General features: G+C 53.8%; 5 protein-coding genes across 5 annotated transcripts; 3 read left to right on the top strand and 2 right to left on the bottom strand.

The window, feature by feature from the left end:
* Positions 1–3890: 3890 nt before the first annotated feature.
* BDY24DRAFT_383597 (uncharacterized protein) lies at positions 3891–6853 on the top strand. The gene is made up of 9 exons (XM_076639690.1): positions 3891–4484; positions 4563–4738; positions 4888–4958; positions 5071–5161; positions 5260–5471; positions 5600–5693; positions 5820–6183; positions 6332–6553; positions 6644–6853. Exons 1-9 carry the CDS (start codon positions 4153–4155, stop codon positions 6717–6719), a joined length of 1638 nt encoding a protein of 545 aa, XP_076498226.1. The 5' UTR covers positions 3891–4152; the 3' UTR covers positions 6720–6853.
* A 100-nt stretch (positions 6854–6953) lies between these two features.
* On the bottom strand, positions 6954–7748 carry BDY24DRAFT_413746 (uncharacterized protein; the record flags this gene model as incomplete). Its single annotated transcript, XM_076643217.1, has 5 exons — positions 6954–7012; positions 7090–7110; positions 7248–7295; positions 7460–7472; positions 7578–7748. The coding sequence occupies 5 exons, from the start codon at positions 7746–7748 to the stop codon at positions 6954–6956; spliced, it is 312 nt and encodes a 103-aa protein (XP_076498227.1).
* Positions 7749–8593: 845 nt separating this feature from the next.
* BDY24DRAFT_383598 (uncharacterized protein) lies at positions 8594–10595 on the top strand. Its single transcript, XM_076639691.1, has 7 exons — positions 8594–8738; positions 9052–9350; positions 9433–9554; positions 9658–9690; positions 9795–9920; positions 10003–10402; positions 10476–10595. Exons 1-7 carry the CDS (start codon positions 8616–8618, stop codon positions 10549–10551), a joined length of 1179 nt encoding a protein of 392 aa, XP_076498228.1. The 5' UTR covers positions 8594–8615; the 3' UTR covers positions 10552–10595.
* Positions 10596–12734: 2139 nt separating this feature from the next.
* BDY24DRAFT_383601 (uncharacterized protein) lies at positions 12735–13267 on the top strand. The gene is made up of 2 exons (XM_076639692.1): positions 12735–13027; positions 13099–13267. Exons 1-2 carry the CDS (start codon positions 12790–12792, stop codon positions 13134–13136), a joined length of 276 nt encoding a protein of 91 aa, XP_076498229.1. The 5' UTR covers positions 12735–12789; the 3' UTR covers positions 13137–13267.
* Positions 13268–13652: 385 nt separating this feature from the next.
* Positions 13653–16871, bottom strand: BDY24DRAFT_383603 (uncharacterized protein). Its single transcript, XM_076639693.1, has 15 exons — positions 16654–16871; positions 16266–16557; positions 15676–15714; positions 15395–15587; positions 15239–15327; positions 15094–15152; positions 14973–15017; positions 14655–14886; positions 14564–14585; positions 14447–14495; positions 14308–14366; positions 14153–14220; positions 14038–14081; positions 13948–13960; positions 13653–13867 (listed from the first exon to the last, which is right to left on the bottom strand). Exons 1-15 carry the CDS (start codon positions 16764–16766, stop codon positions 13805–13807), a joined length of 1380 nt encoding a protein of 459 aa, XP_076498230.1. The 5' UTR covers positions 16767–16871; the 3' UTR covers positions 13653–13804.
* Between the last annotated feature and the right edge of the window lie 580 nt (positions 16872–17451).

Below are 17451 nucleotides of genomic sequence, written 5' to 3' on the forward strand. Positions count from 1 at the left end.
CCATCCGTCTGAAGTTGTCGAGCCTCGACGAAGTGAAGGTTGATCATCGCACTGTTTCGAACGAGAGTAGAGAGAGACGAGAGTCAGTTTTCGAAGGGACGACGACGACGACGAGGTCGAGAACGATCGAACTCACTGTCTGTAGTACTTCTCTCCCTCCCTCAAAGCAGTCTGATCCCTCGAGAGAGTAGCTTCCGCACAAGCGAGAACGGCGAAGAGGACGGGGAGGAACTGGAGACGTTGATTTTCCATCTTTTGTAAGTTTCACGTCGAACCAAACGAAGAAAAGCACAAGAGTCAGCGTCGAAGTTCTTCGACGAGACACACAATGATCGACACGAGAGGTATGAAAAGTAGTAGAAACACTCACGGGAGTCCTTCCAGGAACGTTTCTGAGACCAGGCGAGGCTTGAGGACTGGGAGTCGCCGTGTCGGGTCCGCAAGGGTAGAAGGACTTCGGGTTTGGCTCGTCCGATCCCTTCTTCCAAAACCCTTCGAACCAGTTCCTAAACTGAGCAGGGTTGAAGAGATGCATGATGGGGTGGACTCGGTCGAAGAAGACGTTGATCTGAGGACGTTGGGAAGTCGAACCAAACGAGACGGTCAGCTCATCTCGCCTTCTCGTTTCGACGCGTCTCTCTCTCTCTCTCTCCCTCCACCCTTCCGCTCCTCTCCTCCCGAAACCATCCCAAGCGATGAACGCGATAGACCAGAACTCACCAACTCCTCACAAACCTTCCTCTCGGGAATCCAAGCGGGTCCCTTCTCTCCCTCCAAGAACCCAGGAGCAGGCATCAACTTCCCCTTCTTCCAGTCCCACTCTCCCGCTTCCTCCTCGACGGGATCGTAGTTGTTGAGGTCCTCCGCTCGAGCGTGGGCGACGAGGATGCTGCTGAAGGGTTCTCGAGGGATGAACCTGGGAGGAAACGAGGGACGGAACGGAGAACGACCAAAAAAAAGAGATGGGGAAAGGAGAGTCAAGTAGTCAGGTTCGGGTTCTTCGTTGGTTCGTTCGTTGGGGAAGGAAAGATGAACGTGAAAGTGATTTCGATGGTGAATGTGATGGAGAAGGGGAATAATGGGGATCGTCGGGTGTTTGTTTTTGATGGGGAAGGGGAAGGGGAAGGGAGAGAGAAGAACAGGACGAGGTCGAGGCGCTTTCGGAAACCTTCCTCGTCCGCGTCCTTTGTCTCGAGGAAGAAAGGAAGAAAGGAACGAAGAGAAGAGATGGAACGTACAGAGAATCTTTGGGAGTTTCGTGGCTGTGAAGAAAGAGCGAGAGAGAGAGAGAAGAGTCAGCTTCGAGGAAGCGAAGAGACGGAGGGAGGGAGAGGGAGGAGAAACGAAACGAAACGAGAGAGCTCACCAAATCCTATCCATGTCCTCAACGAAGTGCACCCCTCCTCCACTGACTCTCCCTTCCTTCCTTCCAGTCCCAGTCAAGAGCACCTCGTCGACGTTCTCTCCTCTCCCGATCCTAGCGAAGGAGGTCTCTCCGAGGATGGTTCGAACGGCTTCGTTGTCTTGAGCTCGTCTGAACGAAGAAGAAGATGAGAAAAAGAAGGCGCGTGTCAGTTCGATCTTTTCGTGTTCGTTTCGAGCTCAAAGTCGACCGAAGAAGAACCGAGTAGCATAGAGAGAGGATGTGAAAGAGGGCTCTAGTCGGAGACATCGTCTCTAGCCCTCGAACCGATTGAAGAAGAAGAGGGAAAGAAAGGGGAGAGGGAGAGAGAGAAACGCTGCAGCACACTCACTTCCTGCTCTCGGCAGCTCGATCCTGAGACGGTTTCGCGTCGAAGTGACAGAGCTTCTTCTTGTTGATGCAGTTCTGACACGATCCTCCATCGACGCTTCCTTGACATTTCGTTTTCCTGAGAGAGAGAGAGAGAAAATCAGACCAAAGAACGAACGAAAGAAGAAAGAAGAAGCGAGCGTCAGCGAGCGGAAGGGCAAGGGAGGGGAGGAAGCAGGGGGACGCAAAGAAACACCAAACAAAGTTCCTCGGCCGCGAAAGAGCCCAGAAACCCAAGGTACGGGAAGGCGAGGCACAAGAACAGAAAGACGATGGATGGAGAGGAAGAAAGGGCTCACGATTTTCGACAAGGGTTGCATGCTCTGTAGAGGAGGCAAGGAAGGAAGGAAAGGGAAAGGAGAGAAGCAGGGTCAGCGATGAGGAGAGGGAAGGAAGGCGAGCCAAATAGAAGAAGCAGGAGGAGGAGGATCCGAGGACAGAGAGAGAAAGCCGACGAGAGAGAGAGAGACAGAGAATTCTACTAGTACCACTCACTGAGCTGTTCGCTGAGGACCCTTTGCAGGTTCGACTCCGTTGGTGACCTCGACCATCTGACCTCCAAGGAAGAATCCCTCCTCGTCGTTCGATGGAGGAGGCTGGTAGGTCTTCAAAGGAGGAGGTCTCCCTCCTCCTCCTCCTCGTCCGTCGTTGTAATCGTCGTCGTCCTCGTCGAAAGGAGAATCGTTGTCGTTCTGGGTGCTGGGAGAGTGACTCGGTTCCTCGTCCGAAGGAGTATCGTAAGAGGGTGAAGGTCGAGGATGGTGGTTGTAGTGAGAAGAGGAGGGATATTGCTGATGAGGATGAGTGGGAGGAGGAGGCATCGTTTCGGTGGTTCGTCGCCTGGACGAGAAGAGCAGTGGTGGCGAAAAGTAAGTGGAGGGAAGATGATGGTTTGAAGGTGGGAAAGGGGAGGGAGGGAAGAAAGAAGAAAAAAAGGAGATGATGGGTGGTGGTGCAGGGGGGAAAAGAGATGTGCGAAAGCGAGCGAGAACAAAAGGAGAGAGAGAGAGGGGTCCGTCGGAGTTCGCACTCGTTTGGACCCTTCAGTCGACCACTCAAAAAAGTTAAATGTCGACGCGTCCAGCCTTGTATTCAACGGAGAAATAGAGAGATGCAGGTGCGATCAGCTGCAGTTGAAGCAGAGGAGGTGGGGAGGCGGCGACGCGAACGAGTGGGGAAGAGGGGAGGAAGAGAGACGAGGGAGCGAAGCCAAAGAGGGGAAAGTCGCGTCAAACGTTCATTTTTTTTCGTCCTAGAGCGAGCGAGGGAAGGTTAAATTGTCCCAGGGGAGGGAAAGCAATAGGAGGGGTCGCAGAAGAAGACGCGAAACAGGGTGGCTTCCATACAGGGACAGGGAAGAACAACGCAAGTCAGCAGCAGAACAAAGGAGCCGCGTTTCGGAAGATGAGCTACGAAGTAGTGTGAACAGGGAGAAAGTTTAATCTGTCGGGCGGGATGATCGAAACCAAGCTGGGAAAATCAGAGAGGTAGTCGAAGTCAAAGTTGAGTCGACGCGTCGAGGGAGGAGGGCTGGGGAGGAAACGAAGACGAGAAGTTTCGCAAGAGGTCGTGAACCTTGGGATTTAAGGTGGCCGAGAGGCCGAGGAGGGACGTGCGAGCGAGCGAAAGAGTCTGTTTGGTTCGTCATTTGGGGAGAGGAGGAGGAGGAGGAGGAGGAACAGAGGGCGAAGGTTCATCAAGGGGGAGGAGAGCATTGCGGTTGAACCAAACGAGAGAGAGGGGAAGAGTTCTCGATGTTTGAATCCTGAGACCCTGTCCACGAACGAGAGAAAGTTTGCCCATGGGCTCGGCAGAGATGAGAGGTCATGCGGGTCTCGTGTTGAGGAGAGAGGACGAAGAACGAAGAGAGTCGTTGGTGTGTAGATGGAAGAGGAATCGATAAGCAGCGCCGACGTCCTTGAGAAAGAAGGGAGAAAGAAGGCTAAGTATGAGTTTCTCCTAGGTCTCTAGATTGCACTTCTAGGCTGAGAAGCGATATGAGAACGAAGGAGGACGTACGGCAGAGGATGCTGACGAGAAGAAGGAAGAGTCAAAAAGGGAGGGAGGGCTGAAAGAGAGTTGAGCTCTCGCTGCTCCTTCCTTCCCTCCTCCTCTTCTTGCTCGTTGGAGGACGTCGACGACCCCTCTTGGTCGAACGGATGCTTCTCAGCCGAACGAGGATGGCAAGCACGAGCTCTGGATGGGTGCAGGTTTTTGTCAACTGTTTCTTGGGGAAGGAAGGTTGTGGTTGAAAGGGAAAACAAAGAGAGTCTCCTCGATCTTTCAGCCCAACTTTGGACCTTCCCTCCTCCGCCTGATCACCTCAACCTCCAACTTCGACCCTGCGCCTGTATGGGAGGATGAGCTCTCTTCGCCGTCGTCTCCTCCTCGTCTTCCTCGTCACTTTCATCCTCGCTTTCATCCTTATCCTGTCCTCTACCCGTCTAGACGAAGCCCATCCTCTGAGCTCGACGTCCCTGAAATCCAAACTCCTCCCTCCTTCGGTCGTCCTCCTTCCTCCTCCGCCTCTTCCTCCTCCAGAAGAAGAATACATCCCTCCTTACGAACCTCCTCTCCACAACGCGACTCACTGGCTGGAGCCTACCGTCAAGAACGCTACGGATCCCTACGGAATCATCTTGGAGCGTCTCGACAAGGAGTTCCCTCATGGACCGGAGGAGGACGGGGCAGCGTGAGCTCGCTTTCCCTTCCCTTCCCTTCTTCGTCGAGCTAACCAGACGCTTCTGGGATCTTGAATACCACTTCTTAGACATCCTTACGAGGCTCTCAACAGGAAGAACTATCAGCGCATCAGGACCTGCTTGGGACAGAGGTCGACCTCGATCTTTGTGGACGACGAGGACGAGGACAACCTCGAGGCCGTAGGAGGCGAGGTCGAATGTCCAGAGAGCGTCTTCTCGATAGCTCTGCTCTTCACGAACTTTTGTGAGTCTACCCTACCCTACGCTCTGCGTCTCTCCAACCTCTTACTCGCTCGAGAAGGTCGCAGAACAACCCTTGGAAAGCTCATCGTTCGTCTGCCCTTCTGTCCTCCCTTCGTCGCTCCTCTTCCTCCTCGTTTCCTCCACGATCAGACGGCTACCACCCAGGTACTCGTGGAGAGGACATCCAGTGCACCTCAGTCATCGAATCTCTGACTTCTCTCGTGAGTTTTTTTTTTCCTTTCTCGTCTTTACCGTTCGCTTTCCTCTCCTCGGCACGCGCCCCGCTCAACCTTCTTCTTCTCGTTCTCTCGCTTCTTCTTCTACGCTTCCAAGGACTTCACCTTCTTCATTCTCCCCGGCTGGAGACACGACACCACCCTCTTACGCTTCTACTCCGTCTTTCAGAACCTCGCCAAAGTCATTCGTTCGTTCCAAAAACCCCTTCCTTTCCTTTCCTTTCCTTTCCCGCCCCATCGCGCGTCGACATCGAGGCTGACCTCTCGTCCTCTTCCATCCCAACAGTCATCGAAGACACCATCCTCCAAGCCTGTCTCTCCACCGAGAAATGCGTTCAGACCGCTTCGTTCCCGGAAGGTCCTCCTCTTTCCATCTTCCTCACCTCGAGTTGGTGGGGATACCGTCCGGAGAAGGTCCCAGGTCATCCGTTCGGAAACCAGTGGGTCATGACGCCGTACCAGATTCCTGATCATTCGTATCTAGGGTACTCGATAGAGGTGAGCAGCGGTGCGGTTCCGAGGTGCGAGATCGAACGAACGAAAGGAGAAGCGAGAAACTGAACGCGTCGCGTCTCGTCGTCGTTTTTTCGTCTTCTTTTTCTTTTCTTTTCTTCCCTCACGCACAGAGAGGATGCACCAAACAACCTTTCATCCCAACGGAGGAACGAGATGATACAGCTGTTATTCTCGCCAAGGAGATGTCCTACTTCTACGGCTACGGTTCGTTTCTCCTCTCTCTCTCTCTCTCTCTCTCTCTCTCGTTCTTTTTTCCCTCCCTCTCCCTCACCGTCCCTCACGAACCTCCCACTCACCTCTTCTCTCCCTCCCTCTCCTCCCTCCCTCCAGCCGGTCACTCCGCCTACCCTCACGCCCTCTACTCCCTCGCCTCGACCCTCACCTCCCTCTCCTTCCTCCTCTTCGCTCCTCCTTCCTCCTCCTCCCCCGCCCCGCCATCCCTCCAACCCCTAGGCCACCTCCCCCAGTCCGAATACGCCCTCCAACTCTCCAAATCTCGCGTTCTCGTCGGCATAGGCTTCCCTGGGAGCAGTCCCAGTCCGTACTACGGACTCTGCAGCGGGGTGCCGTTCGTGAACCCGATGAGGGAGCATTGGAACGATACAACGGAGAGCAGGGAGGAGTGGTGGAGGAAGAATAATATTTTTGAATGGCAAGGCATTCAGCACGGGCCGTTGGGACTGTTGGGAGAGCCGTGAGTTCAACTCTCTTTCCTTTGTCTCTCTCTCTCTCTCTCGACGCGTCTCGCTCTCGTTTCTCGTTTCTTCCTCCCTCGGAAGCATCTATCTCACCTCGTTTCTTTCCTCCTTCGTACTCTTCGTACTACTTTTCTCTCATTGCAGCTACGTCTACACCATCCCAACAACCCACTCCCCAACGGCCAACCTCTCCTCGAACGCTCTCATCCCGGCCTTGCTCAAAGCGAAAGCCACCCCCATCGGACGGTTCATCCCCGACGAGATGAAGGAGGAAGCCATGTTCGCCAGGGTCAAGGGCATGATGCTCAAGGATTGGAGGGAGGAAGGGAGGAAGGTTGTGAAGGAACGGGGGGAGGGAGAGGAGAGGTGAGTTTTGGAGAGCGACGCGGTTCGGGTTCTCGAGCTGACTCTCTCCTTTCTTTTTAATTCTTGTTGTGATTACTGTCGTCGGCGCAGTGAGCTTATCAAACTCTGGCTCGCTGGGATCCACAAGCAGAACGATCCTCCTCCCGAAAAGGCGGGTCCGGATTGAACGCGTCGCTCTTTCTCTTTTGGGGTTTCGTTTTCGTTTTATTCTTTCAAACTCTTCTTCTTGGGTTGATAGGGACTAGAGGTGGTGGCTCGTTTTGTCTCTTGGTTATTATTTATGTACGACTTGACGTTTTTTTTTGCAAGCGGGAGGGAGAGGAAGAAGGGAGGGCTGAACTTTGGGAAGCCAGTCTGTTCGAAGAGGCAGAGTCGAGACGAAGCTCGTTCTTCTACGATTTTATGAGCTATGTAGCAGCTCTATTCGTTTGATCTCGAAGTTTCTTCTTTTCTTGGGGTCTGTGCGAAGAAAGATGCAAAGTCAGAACGACGACGACGACGAAAGGCGAACGTGAAGGAGGATAGGTTTGACTCACAGGACTTTACATGTCCAGCTCCTGCGAAAGGTTGAAGTTTATCAGTTTGTACTTGAAGAGGCCAGAAAGGAAACAGTAGAGAAAGATAGAGAGACGGCAACGCGTCGACAAAACAACGCGTCGTCCTCGCTCTTTTCCGCTGCTGTTTCTCGACTCACCTCCAGTAAACTTGTAGGTCGTCTTCCACGCCGACATGGAGACCGCTCCTGTTCCAGTAGAAGAGGTAGCCTAAGTGCACTGCGAGTAAGAAGTCGCCTCTGAAATTCCCCACACTGTGAAACGAGAGCGACGAGAAGATAAAGAGAAGGAGGGTCGGTCGCGTCAGGGGAAGGATCAGTCGGGCTTCGTGATCTGTACAAATGGGGCGGACTGTTGTTGTAGAGCTGCGGGGAAAGGAGAAGAGAAGAAGGAAGCAGAAACGCCGACGAGATGGTCAGGTCGAGCTCAGCTTGAAGAAGAAAAAAAAACGACGACCGGGGAAGACTCACAAGGAAATGACCAGAGTTCTCGCTCTCGGTCCCCCACTGGTCGCACATGTTTGTGAACCTCTTTCTGAGAGTTCCAGGGACTTCTCGGACGGTGATATCGCTGGAAGGAAGGGGAGAGGCGAAGGAAAGGAGGGCGAGGGAGAGGAGCGAGAGCGTTGAGGTGGCGAGCATGGCTGAGGAGGGAAAAGGAGGTCAAGCAGGTGGGAGGATAGAAAGGAGGAGAAGAGTGATGGTTGGAAGCCAGGAGGGATCGGAAGGCCTTTTTGTAACAGAGAACGGTCCGGGAGCAGAAAACGAGGGGATCTGTTGGCGCAACCCACGCGAGCTGTTGAGCCACGTTTTGATCTAAGAACGGCCTTGACGACGGCCTAGCAAGGCCTAGGCTGAGAGACGAGTTGGATTTGGTCAGATCCCAGCAGGGGGCGAGTTGAGCGGTGGAGGGGGAGGAGGAGGAGGAGAGACGACTGCGACGCGCCTCCGCTCGATTGTGGATCGAAGTCAAACGTACGCGAACCACGGATGTCCGGTCCCAAAAAATGTTTGCTTCCGCGTCGATGTATGGAAAGGTCTGCGAAGATCGAGGATGAGAGAGGGTGTCGGAAGGAGGAGAGAGGGGGAGGGCAAGAGGAGAGTGGAGAACTGAAAGCGAGGTGTTGGTCGATGGACGCATTCGATTGGCCTGAAGAAGGTGAAGCTGGGTGAAGGGAGCGATGGAGAGAGAGGAGTTCCAGAGTCAAGTCTAGAGGAAGCGGAAAGGCTCAGCCTGTGAGGGAGGAGGAAGTGAAGGAGGAATTCGTCCTTGTTGAGCTTCGGCGTTTCCTTCTCTCTCGTCAGGCTCTCGAGAAGGAGCAACGTCGTATCTTCAGCGCTGAGATGTGTGATTGAACTGAAGTCTCATCCCGCCACGACGATGGTCTAGGTCGTGTCAAGCATAATTTGCAGTTGGGAGGCCTGCGAGATGATGACGGTTCGAGGATTGAAAGTTGAGCTCGAAGGATTCGGCTGTTCTCCTTCAACCCACCACCATCGCTTCAAAACATGGACGAGGACGACGACCCTTCTCAGCACCGATTCGCTCACAGGCAGGCTAATTTCAAGTCTACCCCCTCTCGTTCTGCGGGAGAAGGAGTCAGGAGGCAGGTCCAGGAGGATCAGAGGAAGGTGAGCTCGACCTTTCCTCCTTCCCTTGTCTTTGATGGCTTTCCTCTCGCCCGAGGACGGAATCAAGGGCAACATTCGCCGCCTAAGATGGAGAGCACAGTCTCCTCTTTATATCCGTCGAAGTCCCAGATCAGCAGGAGCTCGCAAGGCTGGTTGTGGAAGAGCTCGAGCTCACAACGAAGGAGGGGAGGAGGGAAGGTCGAGCTCATCCCTCGACGAGGCTCGATCGTCTGCCCGTCTCTGCCCTCAACTGCAGATTTTGGCATCTTATCGCCCCGAACTGACTCTCACTTTCTTCCCTCTTTCTATCCAGAAACGTTCTACCCTTACCACCGCCGCTCGTCTCGCTTCCATCACCTCCCTCTCCTCCCTCTCCCTTCTCTCCGGAGAAGCTCCGCCGTCCTCTTCAGAGGAAGAAGACACTGCTTCCTCCAAGCCACCTCATGCTCTTTCAGGAGTCTCAGAGTTCGTTGGATCCATGGAGGTCGACACTGGAGGCCCATCAGCAGCCGTTTCGACCTCGACAGCAGATTCCGCCGACGCCGTCCCTCTTCATTCGAAACGACGCAACAAGAACAAGAAGAAGAAGAAGGCCAGCCCTCTATCGAATGTGTTAGTAGCTGCTCTGTTTTGCTTCGTTTTTGAAGGCCTCAGGCTGACCCTTCCTCGCCGTCTCCCTTTCTCCTCCCAACAGTCTGATGTACACGACTCTCCTCCCCATCCCTCAATCATCCCCTCTCTTCATCCCTCCCGACGGTCTTCCTCCAACCTCGGATCTCACTTCCTCATGGCTGGCTCTGGGACCTATACCGAAAGGTACATCCAGGCTGTTCTTCCGCCTTTTTTTTCGCTCGACGACGCGTCCGAAACTGACTCGCCCTCCTCCCTCTCCGCCTCACCCCCGGCTTCGTATTAAAAGGGAAACGCTGTCTCTGCGTCGCTGGTCCTTACGGTCGGTCCTCTCTGCCACGTTCTCTCCCAAAAAGAAGAGAAAGACGCGCCGTGATCTCGTCGCTCACGCGTCTTCTCCCTCTTTGCTTCCCTCGATCCATTCAGGCTCAGCCACCCGTCTTCATACTCGAATCTCAGCTCGAGTGATCCTCAAATGGGTCTCTCCGCTTCCAGGAGAGACGGTGCTCGACGCCGTTCTCGCAGACGACTGGAAGACGAGCGGGATCTTGTGTTCGTCGACGCTCCTCTTCTTTCTCTTTCATCTCGCTCCTTCGCCCAGACTGAGCCCTGTTACTCCTCTCTCCATTCACAGACATCCTCGACATCCTCTCCTGGCGCTCCCTCGACATTGCCTCCAACCCAGCCTCGTTCCGAATCCCTTTCCTCCATTCTCGTCTCGGCGACCTCCCTCCTCCACCCCCTCTCTCCCCACCCTACCCCTACCCAATCCACTTCGTCCCAGTACCGTATCACTCTGCACCGCTGCCCCTCGTCAAATGGAGTCAGCTGCTGGGGCCGGAGTTGGGAGAGGAGGAGAGGAAGTGGGGCAAGGTTGGGTTCATCGTGTTGAAGGAGGACGGAGCGTATGGGTTTGGCGACGAGGATGTGAGCGGGAGTGGGAATGGCCCAGTAGGAGAGGCTTTTGAGGATGCGGCTGAGGGAGGAGGTGAGGTTGAGAGAGGTTGGGTCGAGTTGGGCGGGGAGGTCGTTGGGTGAGCTTCTCTCTTCTGCCTTTCTTTCTGTTCCTGAACCTGACTCCGTTCTTTGTTTTCGACCTTCGAACAGTGTTCTACGACGACGGATCGAAGGAGGAGAGCCCATCGAACCACTGGCGACGACGAGTTCGATGGTCGACGTTTGATTAAACGATAGAATTACGATCTTGATGAAACGAAGCTGCGACGATCTCTCTGTTCTACAAAGAGCCTTTTCGGTACGTTGTTGGAGAAGTCATCAAGTTAAAAGGCTGGGAGACGAAGCGATCAAAGGAGAAACGAAGAAGAGGTCAAGAGGGGACGCGACGAGGATGGAAACGAAGCGAGTCGAGAAGGAAGCAAGCTGAGCTAGGGAGTGGACCGGATAGAGACTAGACGAGAGAGAGAGTAAAGAAGTATACTTGAAGACGAGACAAGTGCTAGCGAGAGAGGTTATGGAGCTACGAGAAAAAAAAACGAACGATGGCCTGGGACGAGAGTCGTTGGAGAGCGAGAGCGAGAGAAGTAGCGATGCTACTGAAAGGTAACCGAGAAGCACAGAAGGAAAAACATACATAAAGAGGATGGGTTCGGCTGTGGTGGTGCATGATTTGGGACGGCTGGTCGAACTTGACGAATAGCAAAGCAAAGCGACGCGTCAGTTCAACCTCGTCTTCGTCCCACCAAACGTAGGTCAAGAACTCACCGAGTCTCATCGAGCGCAAGGGTAGCGGTTGATGTCGATCTTCCCGTTCGCTTTGTAGCAGAGGTCGACGATCTTCTTGGACTTCCTCGTGCTTCTTCGAGTTCCGTCGTGGGCTTCATTCTCCTCCTCGTCGTTCGATCGGTTGGTAGAGGTGGAGTTCGATCGTTTTCGTGAGGCAGCAGACTTCTTGGGAGCGGGCTTGGCAGGTTTCTGCTAAGGGGATGGTAAGAGATCAAAGGAGAATGGAAGAGTCAGCTTGGAAGGATCGAAGAGACGAACAAAGAAAGAAACCGCGACGCACCTTTCCCTTGCTGTTGGCGGCAGCGGATCGAGAATTCTTGAGAGGTTTCTTAGATGAGGACCTGGGAATAGTGAGTAGATTGACACTGGTCAGTTCGAGAAGTCCTGAGACGAGACAGACCGAGAGGAAGAGGAGAAAGGTTCAAGCTCGACTCACTCCTGAACTCCCTTCCCGATCGCTCTTTTCTTCGCAACAGGCTTCTCGTCCTCCTCGTCCTCGTCCTCGTCCTCGTCCTCCTCCCCCACCTCCTCCTCCCCTTCAGACATGTCATCGTCGCTCTCCCTGACCGTGACTTGGTTCTTGGGAGATCTCGCTCCTTGGTCGTCGTCCGAGTCGTCGGCGTCCATTCGAGCGAATCGTCTCTTGGTAGAGGGAGAAGGTTCCGAATCGGATTCGTTCTCTTGAGACTGCGAGGAGCAGGAGGCGAAGAAAGATCCGGAAGTCAGTAAAGGCAACGAAACGTTTCGAACGAGGAGGAAACGACGCGACGAGGGGCAGATCGAGCGACGCGTCGTGTAAAAGAGGAGACTCACCTTGGAGGAGACGCTTCTCTTCCCGTTGAGCTTGGATCCGTTCGACTTCGAGGTTGAAGCTTTGTTACTATCGCACGAGAAGAGAAAAGAAGAAAGACGACGATGAAGAGTCGGTCAGCTCTGTTTTTCGACCAAGATCCAACTCGAGAACGATCCAAGAGACCTTCTCACACTCACCTTGACTTCTCCTTCCCCTTCCCTTTCGCACCCTTCGCCTTCCTTTTCTTCCCCTTTGCTCCAAGCTCCGAAACCCTACAAGCCAGCTTCCCCAAGAAATCCAACTCCTCCTCTTCCTTCTCCTCGCCGACGTCGGCCTCCCGTTCCTGGTAGTGATACGCTTCCACGATCCACCTGACCAATCGACTGAGTCTCGAGTACTGAGCTCCCCAGAGAGCCACTTCCTTCTTGGTCGCGACGGAGTGGAGGATGTCGACGACGAACTGGAGGACGGGAAGGTTTTGAGGATGCATGAGAGAGGAGTCGACGTTGAGGAAAGCGGTGAGAACCGAGGGTGAGAATCGAGAGTTGAGGGACTGCAGTGGAAGAAAGAGAGAAGAGAGCGTATGCGGGGGTGGACAGATTCGGAAGTGGATGGGAAGGGGTGAAGGAGAGGAAGAGAAAAGGGAACGATGATGGAGGTCAGGAACGAGCGCATCTTCACCCTCTACATGTAATTCCTCTTCGATTCACCATCACCAAAACTTACAGGGTTCTTGAGAACAGCAATCTTCATCGCTCTCTTCCTCTCCTCAGGGGAGGGCTGGATCGGATCAGAGATCATCGCTCCAGCAACCTCCTCCTCTTCTTCCTCCCCCTCCTCTTCATCAGGTCCCGAGCTCGAAGCAGCAGCCTCCTCCTCCTTCTGATGTTGTTCGTTCATCTCCGCATCGTCGTTGTTGTTGTCGTCCTCTTTCTCGATAGTAGTGGAGGAGTCTCGTTGAGCAGGAACGTTGGGCAAACTCTTCTCCTTCTTAGGGGAGGAAGACGAGTCGAGGAGGAGTACCTCTCGATCCGCTCTGAGTTGATCGAGCATAGAACCTCGCCTTCTCTTCTCCCCAGAGGAAGAAGAGGCAGCGGAGGAAGAAGAGGTGGAGAGGGATTGACTGGACGGGGAAAGAAAGAGCAGGTCAGAGAAGGAGGTCGAGAGAAGAGAGAGAACGAGAGATGGAAGCACCTTTGGAGCATGGTCGAGTTCGAAGTGTGGAGCCGTAGCGGGAGAGGAGAAGCGAGGCTCTTTCTGAGCAGGTTTTCGTACGAGAGAGCCTGGGGGACGTGTAGCTTGGTCTGGGAGAAGTTTGAAGAGAAGGAGAGAAAGGGAACGAAAGGAAAGGAGGAAGAGATGGTGGGCGTTCGAGGTCAACTCGTGAGGTGGCAAATGAGTCGAAAGGGGTTGAGAGTTGGTCGTGAAGGCCTTCTCTCTTCGTTCTTTCGATCTTGTTTTCGGAGCTATAGATCTAGTGGCATACGCCAGGCTCTTTGGTTAGCGCTTAGTTGAGCCTTTGGCGATACGAACGAGAGAAAAGGGTTTCTGACCGCGTCGAACGCGTCGATCGAGCTCGACGCGTCCCAGAGCTCCTGACTTTCAAGAAAAAGGGAAGCATCCCATTCAAGGAAAGATACAACGAGAGACATCTTTCCTCCGGAGCTCGAGAGGCAAGAAAATAAACGACTGACGGGAGGGTCTACGATTCGAGGACGAGAAGAGCGACGCGGCTTTTCCTGTCTGGCCAAAGATACACGTAGATCCGGATGCATAGATAAAGCGGTAGAAAGGTAGCAGACGTGATACAGGGCAGCGAACGAGAATAATCTATGACAAGCTGAAGAAAAGGAGGGGGAGATGCAGATGAGGGAAGAGGAGGGAGGAGGGAAAGAGGCTCTTAGAGTCCAGGGTGGGTGAAGCCCAGTCGCTCGTTGATAAGGTTGGTGATCGTGGCGGCGTCCTGTAGAAGAAGCGAAAGCGGTCGGTCAGTGAGAGAAAGGGGAGGGCAGGCGAGTCGGAGGGAGGAAGAAGGGGACGAACGACGGTGATGTTTCTGGGAGGAGGGAAACGAGAAGAAGAGGGGGTCAGTTGAAGTCAGAGAAGAAGCGAGAGATGAAGAGGAAGACTGACCGTCGATGGAAGTTGGGTGGGAAGTTGACCTTCGGGTAGTTGGGCTGAAGATGATTATAAAGAGGAACCCCTGGTCAGGACGACGGCCTCAACTCTTCGGCGGGAAGCCACTCACCTCGCAAAGCGCAACGTTATCCGAAACACTGTAGTGCTTAATTCCGAGAGACATAGCGGGAAGAGCATCTGTTTGGCGAAAGCGAGAAAGGGGAAGACGCGTCAAACGGGTGCTCGAAGAAGGAGAGGGAAGGAAGAAAAAAGGGGAGGACGAACAATCGTAGTTGAATCCTTGAGAAGAAGGTCCGTCCAATCCGGAGGGGAAGATCTCGATACTGTTCAAAGAAGGAAAGGGACGAAAGATCAGCGAATTGAATCGGAGAAGGGGAAGGAACAGAGCGGAGACGAGACGAACACTGTGCTCTTGGGCGTAGGATCCATCCAAACGAGATGACTCAGTCCGTCTGAGGAAACGAAGAACGAGTCAATAAAGATGAACCGGGAGGAGAAGAGAAGAGGTATCAAGACTCACTTCCGTGAACACCGATCAAAATCTGGCAGAGAAAAACAGACGAGGTCAACGTCAAGCATCTTCGTTCGAACGGTACAAGGTCAGAACTTACTGTCGTCCTGCTCATCAAAGTGATTTGCTCTTCCTTGGTTTTCGTCTGCATCTGAGCGACATGAACCTCAGCTCGATCCCTGAAGTTGTCGAGAGCCTCGACGAGAGCGGTGTGATCTTGATCGGCAAGCGAACGACCTGATCCCTGTCGAGTGATGTAGACGATGATTGGTCGCTCGAGGACGGATGGAGGAGCAGGAGCAGAGATGGCTCGGAGGACGGCTTGTCGGACACTGGGGTTTAAGAAGAGCAGAACGAAGGGTCAGAAAAAAGCCGATGCGTCGAGAAAGCTGAGGGAGCTGAAACTGTGAGAACGAACGGTTGGTACCAGTTTGGCGAAGCAGGTGCGATGTCGAGGATGTCCCTAAGAGGAAAAGGGAAGCACAGAACATGGTCAGCCGAGAAATTCGACGCGTCGAGAAGACTCGAAACGAACTCACGAGTTCATCTTCATCATCCTCTTCCTGGGTCCGATGCAAGCGGTTCCTCGGTTTCCAGCCTGAGAAAAAATAGAGAACCGACAGTTCGAAGTCAGCTCTACAGATCTACTTCATTTTAAGGAGGACGAAATCGAGCTCAACTCACCGACCTATCGACGAGAACAGCTCGTTCCAGCATCAAAGTCATCCCGCTGACGGACCAATCGTCCCAATCGCTCTTGAACTGAGCGGCCACTGTTCAACGCCAACAAATGCCAGGTCAGCTCGACTTCTACGAAGGAGATGAAGGGCGGGCACTCACTTCCAGGGAAAGCCATCTTGGTCAACCAAGCGTTCAGCCCCGTCTTGTCCCTCCACTGATCCTCGAAAGCGTGAGGGAAGATGATTCGAGCTGGAGGAGGGAGTTTAGTGACACCTGCGGGAGTGATGGTAGGGTCGAGGTGAGAGTAGGATTTCCAGGCTCCGAGGAGGAGCTCAACCCAGTAGTGGTAGAGCTGCGACGAACGGACGCGAGGAGAAGAGGAAGAGGTCAGGTTTGGTCGAACAACACGATACGATGATTGCGAGGAGAGTAGAGCTTACGTGGGTGAGGAACATGGGTCCAGGATCGTTGAGGATGATCTGAAGGCGACATAAAAGGGAACGAATCTGGGTGAGCTTCGAGCGATTTAAAGTTCACGTCTCTCGAAGAGTTGGGTTTCGAAGGTGATGAAGGGTCAAGCGAGAAGACCTGCCCTCGATAGGAATGCTGAACCCATTGGTGCTAGATTAGAAACTCGTCTCAAAGCTCTGTAGGAAAAGCTGAGACGAGGTGACTCTCTGTGCACGACCTCCTCGCGACGTGAACACCGCTCCTCCTCCCTCCGCGCTCTTTCGAGCGAAAGCAAAGGCACCACGACCTCGAAACACCTCCCTGGGATTCCCTCGAGCTCTATCGATTCGTGAGAGTGGTTGAAAGAGCGTGCCGAGGTTGTGGGAAGGGAGCCGAGCGAAGGAAAGAGGTCGCGGCTGAAAGACAACAGCTCTTGTCGAGCCCTTCCCTCCTTGCTCAACCTTCCTTCCCCTCCGCCTCCTTCCTCCCATCCTTCTCCCCATATCCCCCTCCTCTCTCCACTCAGCCCTTCAGACCCTCCCCGATCCCAACAGACCAGGAGAACGAAGATCAAGCTCACCGAAAAGCCATCCATGACCATCAACGGACCGCCCAAGATGCCCTCCGCCTCCTTCTTCGTGATGATCCTCATATGATCCCTCGACGGCTCCCTAGGCTTGACTCCCACCGAGTCAGGCAGACCTGACGAAGTCATCTGTCGGAGAGCAGGGATGTTGGGGTGGTCGGGATCCTCGACGACCAAGTACATGATCCCTTCCTTGACGTAGAGGTTCTCGAAGAGGTGGTATCCGGCGGCTTTGACGGGGATGTTGGTGTACGGTAAGGAGGAAGGGGTGGGGAATCGAAGCGGGCTGAACGTTCGTTGGAGACGAAGAAAAAGAAACAGTGAGTTGGAGGAGGGAGGGAAGGGAAGGGAAGGCAAGGGGAGAGGAAGGAAGGAGACGAACGAGACGTAAGGAGGTGGTGAGCTCGACGCTCCTCCCCCTCGGAAGGAAAAGTAGATCACCACCGAGATTGCTACCAGAGCCAGGATCGTTTTCCGACGAAGAAAGGAGGTCATCCGTGCGAGCTGACTGAGAAGAACGAGGGAAGGAAGGAAGGAAGGAGGAGAAGAAGAGACGTCGCGGTGTGTTGGTTTGAGTTTGAGCTCACTTCCCACCGGAAAGGGGTTTGAGTTTCGTTTGGGAGGAAGAGAGGAATAAAAAAGAGGGCTAAAGATGCGAAAAAGCGTATGGAGGGATGAGGAGAAATGTAGAGGTGAAGCTGCTGTGGACTTTGTGACCCGTTGCAGAAACCGAGCTTTGAAGAGGGGAGTCGAGGAAAGAGAATGATTTCGACGCGCGACGCGTCGCTGACTCGTGAGGTCGACCACAGAGTCTTCGTCTTTCGTCGGTGGCAGAATGGGCGAGAAAGGAAAGAAAGATCGAAGATGGAATCTTTTCCCAGACGTGATCTCCGAATCTCCTTCTTGAATTCCTCAATAATCCAGCGGCCGACCTTCGTCTCAGTACGTCCCTCGCTCTTCCTCTTCTTTCCCTCTTTCAACCTAGAAACGTCTTCAACCTATCAAGAACCGATCGGTCTGAAGTCTCAATGTTCTCTATTCAACATAACTCCAGAGCGCTACGGTCCGCGTTACCTTCGGTGTGTCCCTTTTTCACTTCTGATCTTCGAGCCCTGACCCTTCTTCTTCTCCCCGTAGTCGCTGAACGACTCGTCGCTGGTCCTTCATCCATTTCTATAGA

This window comes from Mrakia frigida (assembly GCF_051309035.1).
Source record: "Mrakia frigida strain ATCC 22029 unplaced genomic scaffold BDY24scaffold_9, whole genome shotgun sequence".
Taxonomy (NCBI): Eukaryota; Fungi; Basidiomycota; class Tremellomycetes; order Cystofilobasidiales; family Mrakiaceae; genus Mrakia; species Mrakia frigida.

Excerpts from the sequence above, each read along its gene's own strand:
- BDY24DRAFT_383597 (XM_076639690.1), top strand. The coding sequence starts at position 4,153 with ATGAGCTCTCTTCGCCGTCGTCTCCTCCTCGTCTTCCTCGTCACTTTC. Across the intron at positions 4,485-4,562 it reads CCGGAGGAGGACGGGGCAGC|ACATCCTTACGAGGCTCTCA; the intron begins GTGAGCTCGCTT and ends ACCACTTCTTAG. Across the intron at positions 6,554-6,643 it reads CGGGGGGAGGGAGAGGAGAG|TGAGCTTATCAAACTCTGGC; the intron begins GTGAGTTTTGGA and ends TCGTCGGCGCAG.
- BDY24DRAFT_383598 (XM_076639691.1), top strand. The coding sequence starts at position 8,616 with ATGGACGAGGACGACGACCCTTCTCAGCACCGATTCGCTCACAGGCAG. Across the intron at positions 8,739-9,051 it reads TCCAGGAGGATCAGAGGAAG|AAACGTTCTACCCTTACCAC; the intron begins GTGAGCTCGACC and ends CTTTCTATCCAG. Across the intron at positions 9,691-9,794 it reads CTGCGTCGCTGGTCCTTACG|GCTCAGCCACCCGTCTTCAT; the intron begins GTCGGTCCTCTC and ends CGATCCATTCAG.
- BDY24DRAFT_383601 (XM_076639692.1), top strand. The coding sequence starts at position 12,790 with ATGTTGTTCGTTCATCTCCGCATCGTCGTTGTTGTTGTCGTCCTCTTT. Across the intron at positions 13,028-13,098 it reads AAGAGGTGGAGAGGGATTGA|CTTTGGAGCATGGTCGAGTT; the intron begins CTGGACGGGGAA and ends AGATGGAAGCAC.
- BDY24DRAFT_383603 (XM_076639693.1), bottom strand. The coding sequence starts at position 16,766 with ATGACCTCCTTTCTTCGTCGGAAAACGATCCTGGCTCTGGTAGCAATC. Across the intron at positions 15,588-15,675 it reads GACCCATGTTCCTCACCCAC|CTCTACCACTACTGGGTTGA; the intron begins GTAAGCTCTACT and ends CGTTCGTCGCAG. Across the intron at positions 14,496-14,563 it reads TTTGATCGGTGTTCACGGAA|ACGGACTGAGTCATCTCGTT; the intron begins GTGAGTCTTGAT and ends TCGTTTCCTCAG.